The following is a 22,607-nucleotide window of genomic DNA, read 5'->3' as shown; positions in this document are numbered from 1 at the left end:
AGTGACTGTCCGGTCTCTCCTTAAAAACCTCCAGTGATGGAGCGCCCACGATTTCTGAACGCAAGCTGAACGGTCACTAAAGGAACTATTGTAAATCGAAGACCGCCTGTATTTATAGAGAACGAGGGAGCGAAAAGTGCCCGGTCCCTTTAAGAGTGAAACTTCCGGCGACGCTACTTTTCCTTCCCCCGCCTTTATTTTTGTTCCGTTGCTTAGCAAAAGGAAGGCGGAAACCGGAAGTAGCCGTTTGGCCGAATTCGGTGTGGCCACGTCGGAAGAAGGCGGGCTCCACCCACCGGCCAGGTCTCAGCCCCTTCTCGACGCTCGGCTCTTTGGCTGAGAAAAGAAGCACCGGCGGGAAAGAGGAGCGCGAGGCCCGGCGTCCAGGCCTCACCCGTGGCGAAGGGGAGATGTCGGACCTCGGGGACTGGTTCCGGACCATCCCGCTTATTACCCGCTACTGGTTTGCAGCTGCCATCGCGGTGCCCCTCTTCGGCAAGCTAGGCCTGATCAGCCCCGTTTACCTCTTCCTGTGGCCGGACGCCTTCATCAACCGCTTCCAGGTGGGCGAGCTGGACTACGGCTCCCGGCATGCACGGCGCGCTTCGTGCCGATAGCCCTTAGAAGCAAATGCTGCGCTGGGTGTGTTGGGAATTGTAGTCGGTGGTGGAAAGTTACGGAGAATGCCAGTCCAGACTTGTGTACTTTTTAAAGCTATGGTGGAAGTGCCCTTATTGGTTTGGGTGGGAGGCACCGTAACTTGACATTTATAAAGCAAACACTTTTTTTCTTCTTCTTCTTGGAAATTGAATGGTGCTTACCTAAGCAAGGGATGCTTACTTGTGTGATAAAGAAATATCTTTCAGAAAAATGATTAATTGACTGATCAGGGCCATCAAGTCATTCTGATGACTTCTGATGACCACACAGATCTTGTCCATGATGATCTGTCCCTAACCTAACCAGGTCTTCTGATGGTGTAGTAACTAAGTCGATCCACTGTGCTGCTGGTCACCCTCTTCTTCCCTACTACTACTTTCCCCAGGATTCTCCAGAGAGCTAGGCCTTTGTTTAATATATCCAAGCCTAAGATTCTGGTTAGAGTTAATTTCAGCCAATATGGCTGAATAGGGCAGGGGTCTCCAACCTTGGCAACTTTAAGCCTGGAAACCTTCAACTCCCAGAATTCCCTAGCTGAAGTCCGCCAGGCTTAAAGTTGCCAAGCTTGGGGATCCCTGATCTAGGCTACACCAGTGGGATTCAGTTTCCGGTTTATTTATTGTGAAAAAAATATGTATATATGCCTGTATGGATGTATGAATGGGGGGTTTCCATTGTGGCTTCCCATCCAAATACTGACCAACCCCAATGTGCTTTGCTATGTATGGATGCCATTCTGGTCAGAAGGCTTAGTCATGTGAAACTAGGGGTCATTCCAAGCCTTAGCTGTTTACTTGCATGCTGTTGGCTGAACGTGGTATACAAACTTTTAATCATAACTTATTTATGGTACCATCACGTCACTGAGCTTTGCATAAGAGTTGAAAACTGATCAAAAGTGAAGTGCTTTGTAAATTAGCTCAGAAACTGAAAGTGGGGAAATTTGCATACTGCCTGGTCTCAGCAGGAAGAGGCAGATAGCAGAGGACTGAGAAAAATTGTAACTAGCGCTGGGCAAATACTAAACTACACAAGCTCATACAATTGTTATTTTGTATTGGCTGCTGAGAGCCATTTTCTTGAGAGGTTCAGTTTTCTTTTTCATCATCCCTGATTCGCTTGGTAAGAAGTGTGAAAAAGTATGTGTCATGTCACTCGTGGAACAAAATAAGGCCTTTTTTTTGAGAGTGGACGTGTGGGAGGTATTTCCTTTTTCAGTAATCATGGAAACAGTTGAGCTGCTTTAATTTATGGCCATTGCTAGCAAAACACAAATAACCAGAAATAGGAGGAATACAGAATAAATAAATAGCATGAGAGATCACCTGGATTGTTTGCTTTAGTCACAGACTTCATTTTTGCCCTTTTGTCTTGTTGCAGGGCTATATTTTTAGTGCCAAGAACATAAACGATCATTAACATACAGAGGGGTCTCTGGAATTTTGATAGGTACCAATATAGTGAAAAAAAATGGAGTAATTTAAGTTGGAAATGGTTGGTTAGTCTTTTTTTTTTTTTGAAGAAGCTAGAGTTATTTAAATCACTATTGTGGAAAATTTGATTCTTTTGTTCAATATTTGCTTTAGCTGAACAAAATGAGTTTCTAAGGAAGATTTTTAATGTGCTTAGCTATAAGGAATTGCTTTCCCCTCATTGTTCCTTACAATTAGACATGGATCGCAGGGTTTAGGAAAAGAGATAATAAACATATTAGGTTATAAGAATTCTCTAAACTTGGTTTTTCATTTACATACATTTCATTAGCTGAATAATTTACAGCCCACTGCTTCAATCTTGAACTACGTATGTTCTCTGCAGGAAAATATGAAGGAATGTTCCATTTTATGAAGAAAGGGAAAATATGATAGGGATTAAAGTTGTGTGATAAATCAGTTTTTTTATCTGATTTTCTATCTTTTCCCATTGCCACCTGGGTTGGTATGCTAAGAAAAGCAGAGGCTGGAGCAGAGAAGGCAGATTTCAGCATTTTGGTATGCCAATTCCTTTGCATTTGGGTGCAACCTGAGAGGATTGCAAAGTGGAATATAGTGATAAGATGGGTTGTTTGATGCAAGACTATATTTCTCAAAATTGGAGGAGAAATGGGCTTCTTTGTAGATGTTTTATTTTGAGAGACATGCAGTAACTTAGACACCCAGATTGCGGGTTTATTTCCTTCCCTGTTCTTTGCTTTGAGAATACCAACACGTGGAATTGAGGTAGATATATCATTCTTTTACCACAGAGATGCAGCAATTATCTAGATAGGAAACTAAATGCTTTATGACATGCTCTTACTTGATAGGATGCCTTCTAAACATATTTGACTGTAGCTCAACCTCTGCTGGTGCAGCCATTGTCCATATTGGCTTTGGATAAGGAACATTATCCTCCAGTGCATCCAAGGGTTGTGCTGTTAGGGGATTCCTAGTCCAAATGAAACATGGCTTGCCTCTTGCAGGAAGGCTATTCATGTAGTGGCTGCCATTTGCTTGGTTAGCTGGGCTATTTTTAACAGGTGACAGACAGGGAAGTCCCTATAACAGGTGGAGGATTGCTAAAGTTCACATGTGACAGGCAGTTAATGGCAATCATAGTAAACAGCATGCAGAAAGCAATCATCCAGTTATAAAATCTATGGACTCTGAGTGAAGCCTCAGGTGGTGCTTGTGCTCCTGTGTTATCTTACAGTACAGTGTATATCGATCTGCTTTCTTCCCTAAATCCACAGCCAATCATCCAGAACCAATACAAGGGTGCCCAAATCACTTGTAATAGTGTTAGCCTGTTGAATGTTTGGGATGTCCTCTGTGCTGTCAACCATCCATTGTCTTTTCCAAGAGTGTCCTTTTCTGTCTTCCATCATTTTATGACCAGACAGCATGTCCAAATCTTATTAAATCACTTTAAAGATATTTTTTTTCTTAAAGCCTCCCCGCCCCCCAATTGTGACCCTTATTGAAGCTTGATGGTATTTTCTTGTAGAGCTTCCACTCTCTCCATCTTTGTGTGTTCCATGAGGGATGAGTTTATTGTTGGTGGAGAAAACACTTATTAACAGAAAAAGAAAAGTGTCTGAAATTGTTTTTACAACTATACCAGAAGATAGAAGAGAGTTTATGAATCAAAAGTTTTTTTAGACCTTTCCCAGTCAAGCAAGGATGTCCAAGCTTGGCAACTTTAAGACTTGTGGACTTCAACTCCCAGGATTCCTCAGCAGGATTCTCCAGAATCCTGAGAATTGGAGTCCACAAGTCTTAAAGTTGCCAAGATCTCTGCTGGAAAGCATTGAATTTTGGCTCAATAGTTTCTGGTCAGCACTGTTGAATCCTGGCATCTATGACCCATCAGACTGACACTGATGTGGGCTCAATATTCTCACGGGATGATGGGGTGGGAGCTTTCCACCTCCAATAATCCATCAGATAATTAGAGATCTAACCTTGCTAGTATGTAGTACAATACTATCTTACCAATCCTGATGCTACCCGATACAAATAACTTTGGTATTGTTTAAACAAGTTCTCAAATAATACTAGTTTACATATCTGCTGTTTTTGTCTGAACAGATCTGGAGGCCAATAACTGCCACATTTTATTTCCCTGTTGGCCCAGGGACAGGCTTTCTATACCTGGTGAATCTCTATTTTTTGTATCAGTATTCATCACGTCTGGAAGAAGGTAAATATACAACCACACCGTTCAAATGTTCATTTATTTTTTTTTACCTTTGAGGAAAGGTAGAAAAAAACGGTCAGCTTAAATATTTTAAGTCGGGCGTATTCAATTCACAACCTGTATGGATCTATAGAAATGTATATAAATGTCTAATACTGTCTTTGGACAGTTGAGTGTATTAGGAAAAAATGCATATATAAGAACGAAGTAGATTAAATATAGAAAGTTTTGCAAGGCGAGGCAGAAAGCTAGCAGCTGTAATCTGTGACCTTGGCTTCGGAATCACTTGAATATTTAGATTTCCCTCTACAAGGCTAGGAAGACCTCAGGGAAACTAGCCAAAAGATTAAAACATCTGTCATGTAAGTAGCCAGAGGCAAATTTCCCCCCTTATCAGTGAAAATGGAACTCTTCCCTCCAGCACTCAGTAAGGCTGTGAATAAATTCTTTTTAAAAAATCTCTGCTGTATTGTAGACATTGATGTATATTTCAAATTAGTTCACTTGCTGGCATTCTTATGCTAGTGTGTTCATTCATTTTAATAAGTCTTGGTAAAGAAAATTTTGCGGATTTGTTCTTGGAGAAACAAGTATTCTAGTCTCAGACAATTGCTAAAGATTTGGCAGAAGTGAAAGGGTTTGAAAGATTTAAAAATCTTGTTAATTGTGTTTTTAATTTGTCAAGTATCTTAATTGCTTATTTCCCATCATTGAGAATTAGTAAATTAAAAGTGCATGCAGGCCATTTTCCTTGGATATAATACAGTAATTTATGACATGCTTGATTATTACTAAGTGTAAGTACCTTTTAAATACAAGGAACACAAAATTGCTTTCTGTTCTCCTTATAATAAATCAAATCTACCAAGCCAAACAGCTAACAGTTAAGAGTTGCCTTTTAAATACTCTGGGACTGTTCTTATGTAGTTTATTTAGAAAAAAGTTCTAGCATAACCAGTTATTACCAATTGCAGTAATTGTGTAAGAATTGCAGCCTTAAATGATGGAACTTTGCAAACAAAGAATTGTATAATACATTTCTCAAACTCGATTATGCTGCAGGAGCTGTAGAGTTTATAATGTTGACTATATTGTGAACCTTGTATAGTACAGTTAGCTCTTGACCTACAACAGTTCATTTAGTGACTGAAGTTACAACAGCACTGAAAAAAGTGACTTACGACTTGATTTTTCACACTTAACAACCATTGAAGCAACTCCATGATCACGTGATCAAAATGTAGACATTTGGCAACTGGTATCTCGAGTTGTGTGTGATCACCTTTTGCGACCGTCTCTGACAAGTAAAAGTCAAAGAAGCCAGATTCTCTTACTATGCCAACTCTGAAGCAAACCTGGCTGAAGCCATCTTGTGTTTATAGTTTATTTTTATTTATTTATTTGATTTGTCAATCGCTTACAAGAGAATAGGTATAACTATATACATAGTTATGAATACATGAAATGGGTACATATAAGAAAAATAAAAAGAAACAATAGGACAGGGACGGTAGGCACGTTGTTGCGCTTATGCACGCCCCCTACAGATCACTTAAGAAAGGGATGAGGTCAATAGTACACAGTCTGAGGTTAAAGTTTTGGGGGTTTGGGGAAGAAACCACAGAGTCAGGTAGAGGATTCCAGACATTGACCACTCTGTTGCTGAAGTCGTATTTCCTGCAATCAAGTTTGGTACGATTAACCTTGAGTTTGTATCTGTTGTGTGCTCGTCTTGTTATGGTTGAAGCTGAAGTATTCATTGACAGTTAAGTCATTGCAATGTATGATTTTATATACCATACTTAGATCAGACTGAAGATGTCGTAATTCAAGGTTTTCTAGGTCTACAATTTCGAGTCTGGTGGCATAAGGTATTCTACAATGGGTAGAGGAGTGGAGAACTCTTGTGAAATATTTCTGGATTTTCTCAATTCTGCTAATATCAGATACGTAATGTGGGTTTCAGACTGAGGAGCTGTATTCGAGTATTAGTCTAGCAAATGTTTTGTATGCTCTAGTTAGTAGTGTGATGTTACCAGAGAAAAAGCTACGTAGGTTAACAACTATTAATGCCTTTTTGGCTATGTAGTTACAGTGGGCTCTAGCACTTAGATCATTAGAGATGAATATTCCAAGATCCTTTACAGAGCTTGGATCATCAACAAGGTCTTGACTATTCAGCTTGTATTTTATTTTCTGATTTTTTTTCCAATATGTAAGACAGAGCATTTATTTGTTGAGATTTGAAGTTGCCATTTGCTTGACCGTTCTGATACATAGTCAAAATCTTTTTGAAAGGTAGCAGTATTGTCTGTGGTATTGAACAGCTTTACATCATCAGCGAAGACAAGGCAGTTGCTCTTAATATGATCACAAAGGTCATTGATGTAGCGTATGAAGAGAGTTGGTCCTAGAACACTGCCTTGGGGGACACCACTATTGACAGGTACAGAATTTGATAGGACACTCCCAATTTTGACCATTTGTTGTCTGTTTGACAGGAATGCTTCTACCCAGTTATCCAGAGATACCATAAGATTTTAGTTTTAGGAGTAGTTTGTCATGTACCACTGAATCAAAGGCTTTACAGAAGTCTATGTAGATTGTGTCTATTGCTTTGCCCTGATCGAGTTGTGTAGTCCATATGTGTTTGCAGTGCAAGAGTTGCAGATTACAGGATAGGTTTTTTTCTGAAACCAAATTGTTTATTAGAGAGTGGGTTGTTTGTTTCTAAGTGGAGGATGATGGATTGGTTAATAATTGATTCCATGACTTTACAGGTGACGCAGCATAAGGAGATTGGTCTGTAATTTTCAACTAGGCTGGGGTCTTCCTTTTTGAAGATGGGGATGACTGTGGCTTGTGACCATAGTTTTGGCAAGGAGCTGGTCCTGAAAGATTTTTCAAAGATTATGCTTAGAGGTTCTGCTATGGCAGTGGATAGCTTTTTTAAGAAGTAGGCACATATTCTGTCTGGTCCAATAGATAGAGATGGTTTTAGATTGCGCTGTGCTTTTTCAGCATTGTCTTCTGTAAAATCGATATGAATTAGATCATTGTAGTTTTCTGTGGTTCGGCTAGGAAATACTGGGCATGATCCATTGCTGTTTACAAATACTGAGCCAAAGAATGTGTTAAAGATGTTGGCTTTAATGGTGTCATCGTTGCAGTCTTTACCATTAGGTCCTATCAGGGGTGGGATGGACCTTGAGTCTTTTAGTTTCTAATTTACAAAATTGTAAAAATTGCGGGTGGAATTGGTGCGTAGAAGGTTGACATAGTCTTGTTTAATATGATAATTGGTGCATTCAGTTGACATGAAGCCTGGGAGAGGGAAGGGAAGGGGGAAGAAGATACTCCAGCCAACAGTCAAAACAAAAAGTTTTCCTGTGGGAACCAAGGTCATTATAACAAGTGGCTGGTGAAGGAAGAGAGGAGCCTGCCAGCCATAGTCATTGGACTATGTGACTGCTGGCACCATGAAGGTGGGGGAAGTTTTACTCTTTTAATTAGGTGAATGCAGGAACTTTCAGAATTGGTTTTCACCGGCTGTGCCGATATGATGTATCCAATAAACACCTTCTTTGTGGAATCTACAGTGGAGCCTTGAGTCACGGCCATAATCCATTCAAAAATTTCGGCCACAACCCAATTTGGTTGTGACCGAAAGTATGATTGTGCAGACAAAAAAAATTGCACCGAAGGGGAAATCAGCGCTGAAAGGGAATCTTTCTGCACTGATTTTGTTCGTTACCTGATTTTTGAATTGTGAGCCAATTCAAAAATCAGGTGGATTTTTTCTTCTCCACCCGATTTGGTCACGAACAGAAGCGTTCAAGACCCGAGGTTCCACTGTACCTGCCTCAGAGTTCTGCTTTCAGTGGGTGATACAGCAACCATGTTACTAACTTAACAACTAACACTTAACAACTGTGGCAAGAAAGGACATAAAACTGGGTAAAATAATTAACAACTTTCTCGCTTAGCAATGGAAATTTTGGGCCATAAGTCAAGGACTACCTGTAGTATGTTAATTTTGGGCAGTATTTGTGGGACAACAAAAAAATGAGTTTGATGCCAGAATTTTGTATAATATTTGTTTGGAAAAACCCCCCTTCAAAGCTAGAATTCATGCTGTGTACAGAGACTCTCCATATATACAGGTAGTAATTTAGATTTTCCTACAAAAACTGGATAACGCTTTCCCATAAAATACCCTCACTGAACAGAGCAGCCTCTTGTTAGCTTCTCAGAACAAAAGTTGAAGTTGCATCCCGCGATTTAATCACAGCCTTCTGGAGGCTCCCACAGCCTCTTGGGGAAAAGGGAGGGAAAAACAAGTGCCAGGGATTACGTTCACTGCAATGTCGTTCTTTGTTCACAGGTGCTTTCAATGGAAGGCCTGCCGACTACATGTTCATGCTGCTGTTTAACTGGATTTGCATAGTTGTATCCTTTCTCGAATCTGCTGCCAACGTTTGGACAGGTTTGGGTCTTGGAAAAGCATCCCCCTCACCAGGAATGCTTCCGTGGCCTTAGGGAAATCATTCTAGGCACCCCCATTTCTCTTCTGATAATTCTAAATTCACATGTTTGGTTTTTTCCCCTCAGGTGGAAAAAGGGGATCAATTCAGGAACAGCCACTGTATAACTCAGGGGTCTTCAGACTTGACGGCTTTAAGACTTGTGGACTTCAACTCCCAGACTTCCTCCTCCAGTCATGTTAGCTCAGGAATTCTGGGAGTTGAAGTCCACAAGTTTTAAACTTGTGGACTTCACAAGTTTGAAGACCCTTGGTATAACTGAATGAGAGCGTAAGGTTTGCTCGAGACTCAATGGCTGCCTTCACACCCAAAATCTGGGTTATCAAAGCTTGATGAGTGTTGCAATGTGCCAAATGAACAAACCATATTATGGCCTAACGTCATAGCCTAGTTCACACAATGTGCTGGGTTCCTATACTCTGAATCTCACAGTATCCGAGTCTGCTGTTAATGTATTGTTTGAGCCCAACTTGGTTGGGCCTGAGGGAGATTTTATAGACTTCATTAAAACCACGTGGAGCAGGTAGGCAGAGATCCAAATGTATTCATCCGTATCAAAGGGGCTTCAATATGATAACAAATATCAGCATTCATTATTCTACGTGTCTAAAATGGAATCATTATAAATTTAAGTATTAACGTTTACTTAATTTGGATTTCCTTAATTAAAATGAAAAGATTACTGGCTTAGCAATGAATATGCAAGTAAGTATATCCTTTTTTTGAATGTCTTGCAAATCAGGCTTATTAGGACTTTTGGTGCGCATCCTTCCAAATCAAAGTTACAGATGACATTAAGGAACAGCCATTGGAGAATATGGCCACTTTGAAACATAGCGGTAGCCTCTGGTTCTTGTCCTTGGCGCTTTCCTCTATATGACTCCAAAGATGGGTGGGATTCTACCGGTTCGGCCCAGTTCTATAGAACCGGTAGCTCTGAAGAGCAGCTGACAACTGAACCAGTTCTCTCCAAAGATGATCTTTTCTTCAGATGGGCCCATCCACCTGCCTGGGCTCTAGGCTGTCCTTTCTCTTGCCTTAGTAAGAAAACCAGTTTGGTTTTGGTGGTAAAGGCATCCGGCCAGAAGCCAGGGGATGGTGAGTTCTAGTCCTGCCTTAGGCATGAAGGATGGCTGAATGACTTTGAGCCAAATTACCAGGGAACTGTGAGCTCTAATCCCACTTTAGGCATGAAGGACAGCAGGGTGGCTTTCGGCCAAACATTCAGCCAACCCAACCTGCAAAGCACGCGCTCACCGAACTGGTTGTTATGCCAGTAGGATCCCACCCTTATCCAAAGAGACAGATGGAAGCTTTTCCCATGTTTTAATGAGTAATGTTTAAGTTTATGTTTAAACCCAGACATGCTCTAGTTTTACTATGAGTTACTGAAACAAGTCAGTCTCGAATCTTGATTTATACACGTGTTTACAGTAAATGAAAGTTAACATTAATCACAACTGAAGGTTCAAATACAGTGCTAAACTGCAGTTAGTTGATAAAAGAAAAGTTTTTGCAGGATCCAATCTGAGTTTATTCTTTCCAATTTTTGGACTCTTGCTGTAGCCCAAGGGTCTTCAGATTTGGCAAGTTTAAGACTTGTGGACTTCAACTCCCAGAATTCCTGAGCTAACATGACTGGAGGAGGAATTCTGGGAGTTGAAGTCCACAAGTCTTAAAGGTGTCAAGTTTGAAGGCCCCTGCTGTAGCCGATCCCCAGGGAACTTCTCTCTCTTTCTTCCCTGAGGGGCTCCAACATGAGCCTGAAAGCTTGGAAGAACTTTGGTCCTGGTGACTGACTCAGATTGGATCCTACAAAATTGTCCTGGGAGACCTATATTTACCTTCATTCAAGAAAAGTTTTTAAATGTACTCTGTTAGAAACTAGTACTGTTCCAAATCTGATTAGGTTTTAGTATTTACTTTTTGGGACTGATACCTCCTGCAGTGGCTGATTCCCACAGAGCTATCAACTTTATGTGGCTTTATGTGGTTATTGGTTTCATTAGATTTAACGGATCATGGATTATGGAGAAATCTACAAAATATATTCCCGCCCCCCTCCAAAAAATATTCTTGTTCCAAATTCATTCCCCTTCCCCCGCCTTCCCTCAGAAAAGAAGATCAAATGGGACAGAGACGTATCTAAATTGAACATGAATTTGTAAGATTTTTTACTTCAGTTTGAGAGTCGACAAAGCTGATTTTAAACCATGTTGGATCCTTTGTTCTCTTATAGTTGCTGATGATCCCCCTGATCATGTCTGTACTTTATGTTTGGGCCCAGCTGAACAGAGACATGATTGTGTCGTTTTGGTTTGGGACTCGGTTTAAGGTGAGTGGTCTGAAGAGATGTAGCTTCTGTCTTTTGGAAGCCTTGCCCAAATCAGTGGAATTTCAACATCCGATTGAATCACGGCATCCATTCCTTGATTCCTTCCAGATTTTTTGAGAGAAGTTTGGGATTTACATTATCTGACGTCTGTGTGATCGTTTCCTTCTTGACAGTGCTCCATATACAGTTCTTTAAGGGAAGGGAAATTACAGAAATAGCTGTAGGACAGCTCAACAAGTAGGAAAGAGATTTCATAAAACAGAAGGTTGTCTCAAGTGTAAAAATAGTGAATGAATTTTTGAACAAAATTATTAAGGGCGTCGTGGCTGCATTCTGCAGATAAGGAGACTACAGCGCATGTAATTTAAATGTTAAAAGGGTCATAATTGGCTAGAAAGAAGACGTAAAGGAGCCATATGAAAAGTAGGTAGGAAATATAGTAAAGTAAGAAATATTGTATATATATTTGTAAATACTGTTACAGGCTATCTTTAGAGATAAGTATATAATTGTATAGAAATAGTAATGGATATATTTATAGACTGTGTTAATATAAGTGAACACCGTAACAGGAACACTGTAAAGAGTAGAAGTGTGTTTTTATGGTGAAATATGACGAATAAAAATGTATTTAAATAGAAGAAATAAATGTTAAAAAGGTCTGCATTTTGCAACATCTAAGGAAAATTTTAAAGACCCAGAAGTTAACACCGGAGGCCACTTCACTGTATTTTTACTCCACTTAGTGTAGTGATGGGCTCTGCGTTTTGGGCTCTGCGTATCAATAATTCAGAAAATGCTTACTTTAAGCTCCTGAATTTCTTCCTTCCAGCCTGGTATTTTGTAGGCTCATCTATCCAGCTCCTATTCTCAATATCTGAGAAAATATGGTATAGTCTGGGATGAAATAACATTAAAGCATGTTTATTCAACATGGCAAGCATGGCTTGGTGTTAATCACAGGAAATGAAATGTAGCAAACTGATGCAAACACAATTTGGATAATAGGATAGTCTACAATCCTAGTCCAGCCAATATCCCAACCACCATTTTATTTTCAATGGCAGCTCAACAGGCATTTCCTTGTTAGACATATGGCCCAACCAGGTTCAGGATCGCAGCACATGAGATGAAAGGATAATTTTGCCCTTCAAGTTCGTTACGCTAAACATATGCTGTAGTTTTCCAACGTGTGCTGTTGTTTTCCTAGGCATGCTATCTGCCATGGGTTATCCTGGGATTCAACTATATCATTGGAGGCTCGTAAGTATCTCTGAATACTTTTTTCTGTGCCTGATTAATTGGGCAGCTAACAGCATTCAAAATAAAAATTCAGGAAACAAAAAAACCACAATACTGTAATAGTGACCAAGGAAGAATTTGCAACCTGATGGGCTCCAATCAACAATCTAGCCACTGTGTCAGGAAGAGACCCAAAGCTTCAAGGTTTTGTGAAAGCTGACAGGGTTAGGGCCAATCTAATTTTGGAGGGAAGTGTGTTCCAAAAAATCAGGCACTGTGACTGAAAATACATGTTTTCTGATCTGGGAAGAACGCACTTCTTAACCATTGGGGCCCAGAGCACGCTCCTCCTGTCAAACCAAATGGGATGCGGAGAGAGACTGAGGACTTCATAATTCTGTAAATCACTGTTTCTTAACCTTGGTCACTTTTAGATACGTGGACTGAACTCTCAGAATTTAAAATTTAAAGCCCATCAAATGGCTCATGTGATCTGCTGTCATCTGGGCAGGCAGTAGGAGTTGGGAATGATTTATTTATTTATTTATTTCCAGATTATTTTCCAGATTGTACTCTATTAATTTATTTGATTCTTTTTGTTAGTTTTTATTGTTTTTTTTAATTTTAAATATGGTTTTACATTCTGTAAGCTGCCGTGAGTCGCCATGGGCAAATAGGCAGCAATATATAAATTCAATAAATAAATAGATTTCCAAGTCAGCTGAGTGTGCCGAAGAATGGATCTTAAAGCTGGCAAAAAAATGTTAGTGAACACCAACATTATTGTGAGGAGGGAGTCTCAGGCTCCTGGATGTGATAGGAGGCCCTCTTCCTATCCTATGCTTGGGAGTCCTGGGCCTTACTCTCCAATGGTCTGCTTAATGACTGCAACTGGGAGAGCTGGGATTGTGGTCATTGAGCAAAGCAGTCACGTGGTGGCTCACTTCATCGCTTTGCTCAACAACAGAGATTCTGGACACTCAATTGTGGCTGTAGCAACAGGGCTACTTGTATTGCCTTAGTGCTGATTTAACTGATTAATAAAGAAGCACATACTATCTATTATTATATTACACACAGGTAGTTTGTAACGTTTCGATAATTGCACTTGAGCATATCTGCTTTCCTTTGTCAAACAAGTTATGCCTGTATTTTCCTTCGGCATTTAAATTCTTTTTCTAAGGTGGGGTCTGAAGCATGAAGTTTAAGAAGCTTTGCTGTAGGTGTTCTGAGAAGAACTAGGTACTGTAGTACAGGGGTCCCCAACGCCCCGGGCTGCAGCCCGTTTAAAACCGGGCTGCAGAAGCGACAGGCGAGTGCTCACATGCATTTTCACTTGCACATGCAGTGGGCGATCACGCGCATGACGCTCCATTTGTGCAAGTGGCAAGTACGCGTGCCCACCACTTGCACAAATGAAGCTGTGTGCGCTCGCCCGCCTGCTGTGCGCAGAGCCATCCCCTTTGCCCCCCCCTCGCTGGTCTGCCAAGGCCGAAAAGGTTGGAGACCATTGCTGTAGTAGCAATGTAATAACAGCATCTGAGGAGGTGGGGGCAAAAATTTCAGCCGTTTTTTGTTTGTTTGTTTGTTTGTTTAGGGGCAGCAAACTTTGTATCAAGGCTAATGCAGTCTGGCTGCCTCTTATTTTAATATATTTTTTAAAAAAATAATGCTGCCAGAATGGGCTGTTTGCTAGAGCTGTGCAAACCTGTGCTGATTTAATTTGAAGTAGGCTGAAAATTAGATTGGGGATGCAAGATTTGCGTTGATGAAAGGTCTTTAGGCCAGGGGTATCAAACTCTTTATTGCATTGAGGGCCACATCAGGGTTGTGTTTGATCTTGGGGGCCAGGGTGGGCGTGGCCAGCCTGACATCACTCGTGTTGGGGGCGCCTGTGGTGGCCCAAGCGCTCTGCCAGCGAAAATGGGCTCCAAAATTCACACTTGAAAGGTTGATGGACTCAGGCCTCCATTGACTTGTCTCTCTGCGTCCAGGTTGTGCACAGCACTGGCTACTTAATTTTGACAGCTCAATTCTGGAGGCCTTATGAAATTGAAAAAAACTGCTTAGGAGGTAGCGTGAAACTGATCAGTTGCTGTCCTGCTTAATTTCCACCTTGCCTAGTTGTGTCTTTATAAATTGAGTAACTCTAGTAAGAATCTCAGGGGACTAACAGGGGATGTAGTGGCTCAGTGGCTAAGATGCTGAGCTTGTCGATCAGAAAGGTCGGCAGTTTGGCAGTTCGAATCCCCAGCGCTGCGTAACCAGTGAGCTCCCATTACTTGTCCCAGCTCCAGCTTCTGCCAACCTAGCAGTTCGAAAGCCTGTAATAATGCAAGTAGAAAATTAGGGACCACTTTGGTAGGAAGGTAACAGCATTCCGTGCACCTTTGGCATTCAGTCATGCCGGCCACATGACCACAGAGACAGTGCCAGCTCTTCAGCTTTGTAATGGAGATTAGCACCGCCTCCTAGAACCAGTAACGACTAGTATGTATGTGTGAGGGGAACCTTTACCTTTTACTAAGAGTCTCGGGTTTCAATTCCCAACAATGAAGTTTCCCAAGGAAAGCCAGCTTAACTACCTTCTGAAATTATAGCCCAATATTAAAAATTCTTCTGGAATCTAATTTTCAATGATTTCAGTTATTACTGTTTTTCCAATGGCACTCAACTTTCTGTGTACGTAGCTAGAAGAAGGATTAATACAAGTGGCCATCAATACTTGGAATATATTGGGATTGTAACGGTCTTCCCTAATCATGAATTGTACTGTCTCAAGGCCTTCTGAAGTATGCAGTTCAGATAGATGCAGTCGATGATGGAGATTGTGACTTTTATCATTTCTAAGTTCTATTTTGATGGCATTCACTTTTTAAATTCAGTGTTTAGTCCATTAGCACTGTCTTCCCCACAGATTTGCCAAAATACATTTTTCAAAAATGTTTGCAGACAATATGCAACCCTTGGGGTAGCTTGTCTGGGTTATTTTCAGTCATAGCAGCTCTCAAGCTCTTCAGCAGTGCAAACCCATTAGAAATTGGCCCCATTGATTAAGATGCGTTCACATTATTAGTAGAAAATGCTTCAATTGCTCATTTTTAACGCTGTAAAATGCTGTTTCCTAATATCCTACAGCATCATCAATGAATTGATCGGCAACTTGGTTGGTCATCTGTATTTTTTCTTAATGTTTAAATACCCAATGGATTTGGGAGGAAGAAATTTTCTGTCAACACCTCAGTTTCTGTAAGTTGGTTTTATCTTCTTTTTTTAATCAGATTCGAATACTTTGGAATGTTGAAATGTTATTCTAATTAGAACTGAAAACAAAAGTACAATGGCAGTAATGAGACCCGTGCACATTTTTCCAGATGGATAGATAGGTAATTAGGTCAATTGCTGCATTTCATTCATATTTTGTCTCTGACATAGACAAATGGGAAACGTTGATTCAAGTTACCTCAAATTATTACAAGCTCCCAAATATGATTCGTTCACTTCCTCCTTTATTTTCCTGAAATGTTGCTGCATAATGATAATGGCAGCAAGTTCCAGAGTTGGCCTTTTTCTTTTTGACCTCTGCTTAAAAATGTTTTCTTTCTTGCTTTCTCTCTCTCTCTCTCTTTCTTTGCCTATCATGTCTGTCTGTCTGTCTATCTATTCTAATCTCTAATCTTAATCTAATCTGCCTTCCATATTATTGTCAGGTTAAATCTATTCACATGGTCATGTAAGTCTTGACTCCAGGAAGATTTTACCTTTAAAACTAATTGGTGTCTTTCCAATTTTAAATTGAAGGAGCACTGCAAGTAGAAGAATACTTGCAGAGGTCTGTCTTCCAATTCTCCTTCCAGAGGAGCTAAAATGACTGGTTTTTGTTTATTTATTTTTTATCCCACCATTATTATTTATAAATAACATACCTAATATTATTTCCTCCTCCTTTTTTCCCTACCACAATCCTGGGTTGGGTTGGGTTGGCTGAGTGATTTGGCCGAAAGCCACCCCACTGTCCTTCATGCCTAAGGTGGGACTAGAACTCACAGTCCCCCGGTAATTTGACTCAAAGTCACTCAGCCACCCTTCATGCTTAAGGCAGGACTAGAACTCACTGTCCCCTGGCTTCTGGCCTGATGCCTTTACCACCTAAACCAAACTGGCTTTCTTACGAAGACAAAAGAAAGGACCCTAAGGATGAGGCTTAGCTCAGATGTTGAGGTTTTCTGTCCACGAAGCTGTTGGACACCTGGCTCAGTATTCAGAGTGAATTACAGCTTCTATGTTCTCTGCCACAGATATTAAAGAAAGCAAAGAATACATCTGTAGCAAAATTATTGGTGTCCTTGTGACGAGTGGGAGCTGGTACATCTGATTCTGTGACATAGGGCTAGGCAACTAGGTGCTTTTTAAAAATTATTTTAGAGATAGATACGATGTCACACCTGTGTGCTTTTGTGGTAATTAGTAATCTCAGCCTTGACACACAAGAGTCATCTGACTCCTGGGTAAGAACACTCTCACAGGTTGAGCAGAAAAGCCAAATCCACTCATTTCCTGTCTGACTCAATAAGGGAAAAGAGAATTGGAGATGGTATTTAAAATAAAATTAAGTTTAATGAGGTAAGAATGCAAGGAAAATGTGTGACCTGTTTGGTAAGCTTCCTGGGAGTGAAAACCAGGTTGAGGCTATATTTTTTCAATAGGCTATAATTTTTTAGTTCAAAATAGAAAGCTGAGAGAGAATTCAAGACTTACATTAACGGGAAATTGCAGGGAAGACCAGGGAGAGTTAGATATAAATCCAAAAGTAAGATAACATCCCTGTCCAGTGACAGAGGCTGAAATTTAGCCACACCCCATTTTCCAGGTAGTCTGTGACTTATGACCACAATTAAGCCCAAAATATCTTTTGCTAAGCAAGACCATTAAGTGGGTTTTGCCCCATTTTACAAACCTTTCTTGCCATAATCGTTAAATGAATCACTGCAGTTGTTAAGCTAGTAACATGGTCATTAAATGAGCCTAGTCTCCCCATTGACTTTGTCAGAAGGTCGCAAAAGGTGACCACATAACCCTGGGACACTGCAACCATCATAAATATGAGTCCCTTGACAAAGCATTGGAATTTTGATCACGTGACTACAGGGGTGTTGCAACAGTTGGTCGTATGTGTGAAAAATGGTCATATGTCACTTTTTTAGTGTTGCTGTCACTTGGAATGGTCATTAAACAAATGGTTGTAAGTGAAGGACAATGTGATGACCCGGGGTGTGACACAAAAGCAACACAGATAATCAGTAGGAGTCCCTTTATTAGCTCCAAGTTTGCCCTCAATGTCCTGGTTACCTTCTGGCTGGAGAAAAACTCTCCCAGGAACAGCCTTTGGCTGCAGAGAATCAAGTCCAAAACGTGGTCAACAAAAACTTTATAAGTCCAATCAAGGCAAAATGAGGTAATTAATCTGGCAGGGCAAGAGAAGGAATTCCAGACGTGAAGGATGTTTGAGAAGACACTAGGAGCACAGATAATCAAAGTCAACACAAGATAAACTCCATTTGCTCCCAGCAGCAGCTGCACTCAGCATGCATTTCTTTTAAACTCTCATTCCCGAGTGTGGCTAATGAAGAGAATTTCCTTCCCCATAAGCCACGCAACCCGCGTTGCTCCCTTCTCCGTTCTCTCCCTGCGTGCCCTAGGATGAAGAAGTGATGGGCCTGGGTCTTCCTCTGAACTCTTCTCCCTTGTTCTACCTCTCCCCTGCTCTGCCCAGCCGGACTTTGCCCTTCCCCAGTTTCATCCACAGCCGATGGAGCCACACTCCCATTCCCTGTCAGTTGTTCGTCTTCCTCCTTGGATTCAGACTCCGACAGGGGCATGACAGACTACCTGTATACTTCATTTACAAAATACTGCCCCTGCTTTCTGGTGCTTTAACCAGGCTGAAAAAGCAGTTTTAATGACCTTCACTTGATCCTCCTATTAAGCTGGGAAGCTTCTTAATTTTCAGTAAGACACAGAGAGCAGCTTTTCTTTGGCTATTTCTCAGAATTTTTGGTTAAGAGTCTAAACTGGTTAAAAAAGAAAGCCAAAGCATTCCAGCTGCTTTGTACAGGTAAGTCTTCAATTTATGACAACTCAGCCCCAAATTTAGGTTGCTGAGAAATGTGTTAAATGAGTTTTTCCCCATTTTAATGACTTTTCTTGCCACGTTTGTTAAGTGAATTGCGGTTGTTAATAACATGGTCATTAAGTGAATCTGGTTTCCCTGTTAACTTTGCTTGTCAGAAAGTCACAAAAGGGGATCATGTGACCCTGGGATGCTGCAACTGTCATAAATATGAGCCAGTTATCAAGCATCTGAATATTATAAATCACATGTCCCTGGGGATGCTGCAACGGTCATCGGTGTGAAAAATGGTCATACAGTAGTCTCGGGTCGTGACCATAATCCGTTCAGGATTTCGGCCGCAACCCAATTTGGTCGTGACCAAAAGTATGACCCTCTGCACATGCGCGGACAAAAATAATGGTGCCGAAGGGGAAATCTGTGTGGAAAGAGAATCTTTCTGCGCCGATTTTGTTCACCACCCGATTTTTGAATCGTGACCTGATTCAAAAATCGGGTGGATTTTTTGTTCATGAACAGGAGCGTTTGCGACCCGAGGTTGCACTGTATGTCGCTTTTTTCAGTGCCATTGTAACTTGGAATGGTCACTAAGCGAAGTGTTGCAAGTCGAGGACTACCTGTATTGAAACTGCAGCCTAAGCCTTTGTTGCTTCCTCAATTTCAATCTCTGCTGAAGTCTCGTTTTGCTGCTTACCATCCTGCTCGCAATCTTTTGGGACTGTTACCTTCTGGCAGAAGATACAGAACAATTAAAACTCAGACCACACGTTTTCTGAATAGTTTTTGTCCCAGAGTTATAATTGCACTTAACAATGAACTGAAGGACCACCATCAGTGAGCTGTTGGGCAGTATTACTTGGTCTGTGTTGTGGTTAGCCGGCAGCAGGTGCGGATGGCTGAGGAGAGCGAGGATTCAGATGAGGGGCCAGGACTATTGGGGAGTGGCCTTCAGAGATTGTGGGGGCTGGCAGCAATGATGAGGTTCCTGAGGAGCCTGTGCCAAGCGCATGTAGGATTGCTAGGAAAGCAGGAAAGAGCAACTGCAACAGCACGGGCGACTCAGAAGTAAGGCTGCCAGGTAATGGCCCCTCCTTCAAGAAGATAAAAGCCAGCTGTAAAGCGAACGTTCTTTGCAGGAAGCAAAGACGTTTTGAAACTCAGCCTCATGGACATTACAGTATCTTAAGTTAGTATTTTAAGACTGTTGTGTTGTGAAATATTTCTTATCTGTGATTCTTGGTAATCTCGCAGTTTTGGTGAGGCTCATGCTTATCAAAGTTAATTAGCTTGCTGCAGCCTTTTAACCGGGGATTTGTAAGAATCATTAAAAGGTTTCTGTTCCCTTTGGTTCGTGTTTGTTTTATTGGAAAAGGGTTTGGGTCAGTCTGTTGTGTGGATGCTTGTGTGTTTTTAGGAGGCGGGGAATTTTGGCGGGTGGGGAGGTGTTTGGGGATTGTCGTGTGTGCATGTTGGGTCTGGTCTCTGTTATGTGAATTTCATTATATGTATACTGTATATATACGTACAATGACAATAAAGAATTCAATTCAATAAAGCCGAATTGGGGGCTAGGATGACCGTCTGAATTGCTTTTTCTCTTTACCCACAGGTACAAATGGCTGCCCAACAGAAGGGGAGGGGTATCTGGATTCGGGGTTCCTCCTGCCAGTATGCGAAGACCCGCAGATAATCGCCAGGGAGACACACGACACAACTGGGGCCAGGGCTTCCGGCTGGGTGATCAATGAAACAAACCAACAAAAACTTTTCTGCTTTTTTTTTCCCCTTTTTTTCTGTGAGGAACATCTTCGACAACACATGGGAATGTTTCTTGCTGTGGAGGGTATCCTGAGGAGCAGGTTTGCTCTAGTGTTGTTGGTTCTTCTGACCCATTACGAATTCTTGTTTGTTCCTGGTGGAAGACAACACGACTGAAGAGACAATTTAAGATTTTATTCCAGGCCATTAACTTCTTTAATTCACTGCTGCCATTAAAAGAAAAAAGAATGATACATTTTTTTAAAGGGTGTACTTTCTATAACCCCTCTCTCACGGGAGTTCATGTTCCTCAGTTGATCTTGTAGGCCTCATTTCATGTAAGACTCCTACAAAAAAACTCCCTGAATCCAATTTGTGGTAAAAAAAACCAAAAAACAGTCATTGAAGTCTTTTCTTGCTCCAGTTTGAGTTAAATTAAATGTTCCAAGTGTACAGTAATGCTAAGAAAAACACTTCAGGTATCTACAGTTGCATTTCTCTTTTATTTAGTTGGAAGCCACTTTTATTTTTAAAATTCCCCTTTTGAGTGACAAGTACTTATTTAGCTAAATCAGATTCGAATGGTAATGAATTCTACCTGGAGCCATTAAACAAAGGAAGAAAGGTTTGGCTAAATAATGCTAGCTTTTAAATTTGCAAGCTTACTGTAGCCTCTGTATTCCCAGCATAGCAAATGTGGCGCATTTTAAATGTCCAGTTCTGTCTGCACTGACTTTGGAATAAGTACTGTTGATCCTGATTTTGATGATGGGGTTTAATCCTATGCATATTTAATTGGAAATGAGAAAAAAAATAACCTCTGTTGCCTTGAATGTATAATGGTGGCTTTCGCATGTGTATCCTGGATTGAAGGACTAGGCAATGCTTCTCTTGCACACGAGTGTAAGAAGACAGAATGCAGAAAAAACTGCTGAATGGCTAATGTAGAAATACCTCTTTGTACAACCATAAAAGCAACAGGAATCAGATAGCTGAGCTTAATAAAACAAATACTAACTTCCTCCAGCATTTTTCATTTTTGAATGAAACACAAGCACATAAATAGTATGGGGGAATCGCTGATGGAAGATGGTGATTAGTTTTCATTTTAAGAGCCCGATGTCATAATTTGGAGCTGCTAACAGGTGATGTTGGAAAACATTGCCAGGTGTGCTGTGAAAAGGGGGAGTCAACCTTCCCTTTGTCTTTCAAATCTGTGTTTCCCAACTGTGGTGATTACCAATTGGGTGGACTTCCAACTCCCAACTATTACCAGTTGGGTGGACTTCAACTCCCAGAATTCTCCTCTCCTCAATGGCCATGCTGACTGTGGAATTCTGGGAGTTGAAGTCCACACAGCTGGTAATTGTAATAGTTGGGAAAGACTGCTTAAAATGATTGGCCTTCTCTAGAGTTTGTCTGAATTAACTAGACAAGACCCACTATGAAAATCCAAGAAGCATCACAGCAATCCTAGTCTTGTCCACTTCCCCTAATTACATTAGCCCAGGGGTGGGAAATGATGGCCCCTTTGCGACTTGTGGGCTTTAACTCCCAGAATTCCTCAGCCAGGATGGCTCAGTAATTCTGGGAGTTGAAGTCTACAAGTCATACAGGGCCCATCATTTCCCACCTCTGCATTAGCCGAACTGCCTACTATTCTAAAATAGGGATACAAATGAACAATACAAATATGGATACACACAGAGATACACATTCAGCTCTGCTAGGAAATGATGCTTCTCCAAAATGGGAAGTGCTGTACTCATAATTATGCTTTGTTTTTCCCTTCACAATTTCTTCATGCCGGGCCGATGCTCCTTCGAGTCAGTGACTGGTTTGATAAACTGGGAGTGATTTCACTGTTGTCCGCAACTAGTTTGTAATCCCTTTATGGACTCCAAGGAAAGTCAATGATGTTTCCAATAGTGCAGTAGTATATATGTAGACAAAGAATTCAGTTAGCATCAATTTCTTGATTCTTTTATCAATCTGCCCTTGGTTTTTATTTATATATGATAAACTGACAAAAGACCCAGATTATGTTACTTGTAAAATAGGAACCTACTTTTTAAAATGTAGTTGGATACTCTTGTGTTTCTATGAGTTACCCCAGAGGAAAAAAATGACAAAAGAAGACAGAATGGTGTGCAAACTTCAGCCTTAGGTTGCTCAGATTCTTCTGCCAAAAAAACCAAGCAACCATTTTAAATTAACTTTTGGGGCGTTGTTATGCAAATTAGAAAGCAGCTGTATAGCT

At 40.9% G+C, this 22,607-nt stretch overlaps 1 protein-coding gene across 1 annotated transcript; it reads left to right on the top strand.

The window, feature by feature from the left end:
• Positions 1–316: 316 nt before the first annotated feature.
• DERL1 (derlin 1) lies at positions 317–21,368 on the top strand. The gene is made up of 8 exons (XM_087931685.1): positions 317–563; positions 4,230–4,341; positions 8,723–8,787; positions 9,561–9,587; positions 11,122–11,217; positions 12,428–12,480; positions 15,598–15,708; positions 20,199–21,368. The coding sequence occupies exons 1-8, from the start codon at positions 411–413 to the stop codon at positions 20,335–20,337; spliced, it is 756 nt and encodes a 251-aa protein (XP_087787811.1). The 5' UTR covers positions 317–410; the 3' UTR covers positions 20,338–21,368.
• The last annotated feature ends 1,239 nt before the right edge of the window (positions 21,369–22,607 follow it).

This window comes from Pseudonaja textilis, chromosome 3 (assembly GCF_049901715.1).
Source record: "Pseudonaja textilis isolate UNSWEBS1 chromosome 3, rPseTex1.2, whole genome shotgun sequence".
Classification (NCBI taxonomy): Eukaryota; Metazoa; Chordata; class Lepidosauria; order Squamata; family Elapidae; genus Pseudonaja; species Pseudonaja textilis.
The sequence above is the reverse complement of the archived record's forward strand: the minus strand, read 5'-3'. Positions and strand labels throughout refer to the sequence as shown.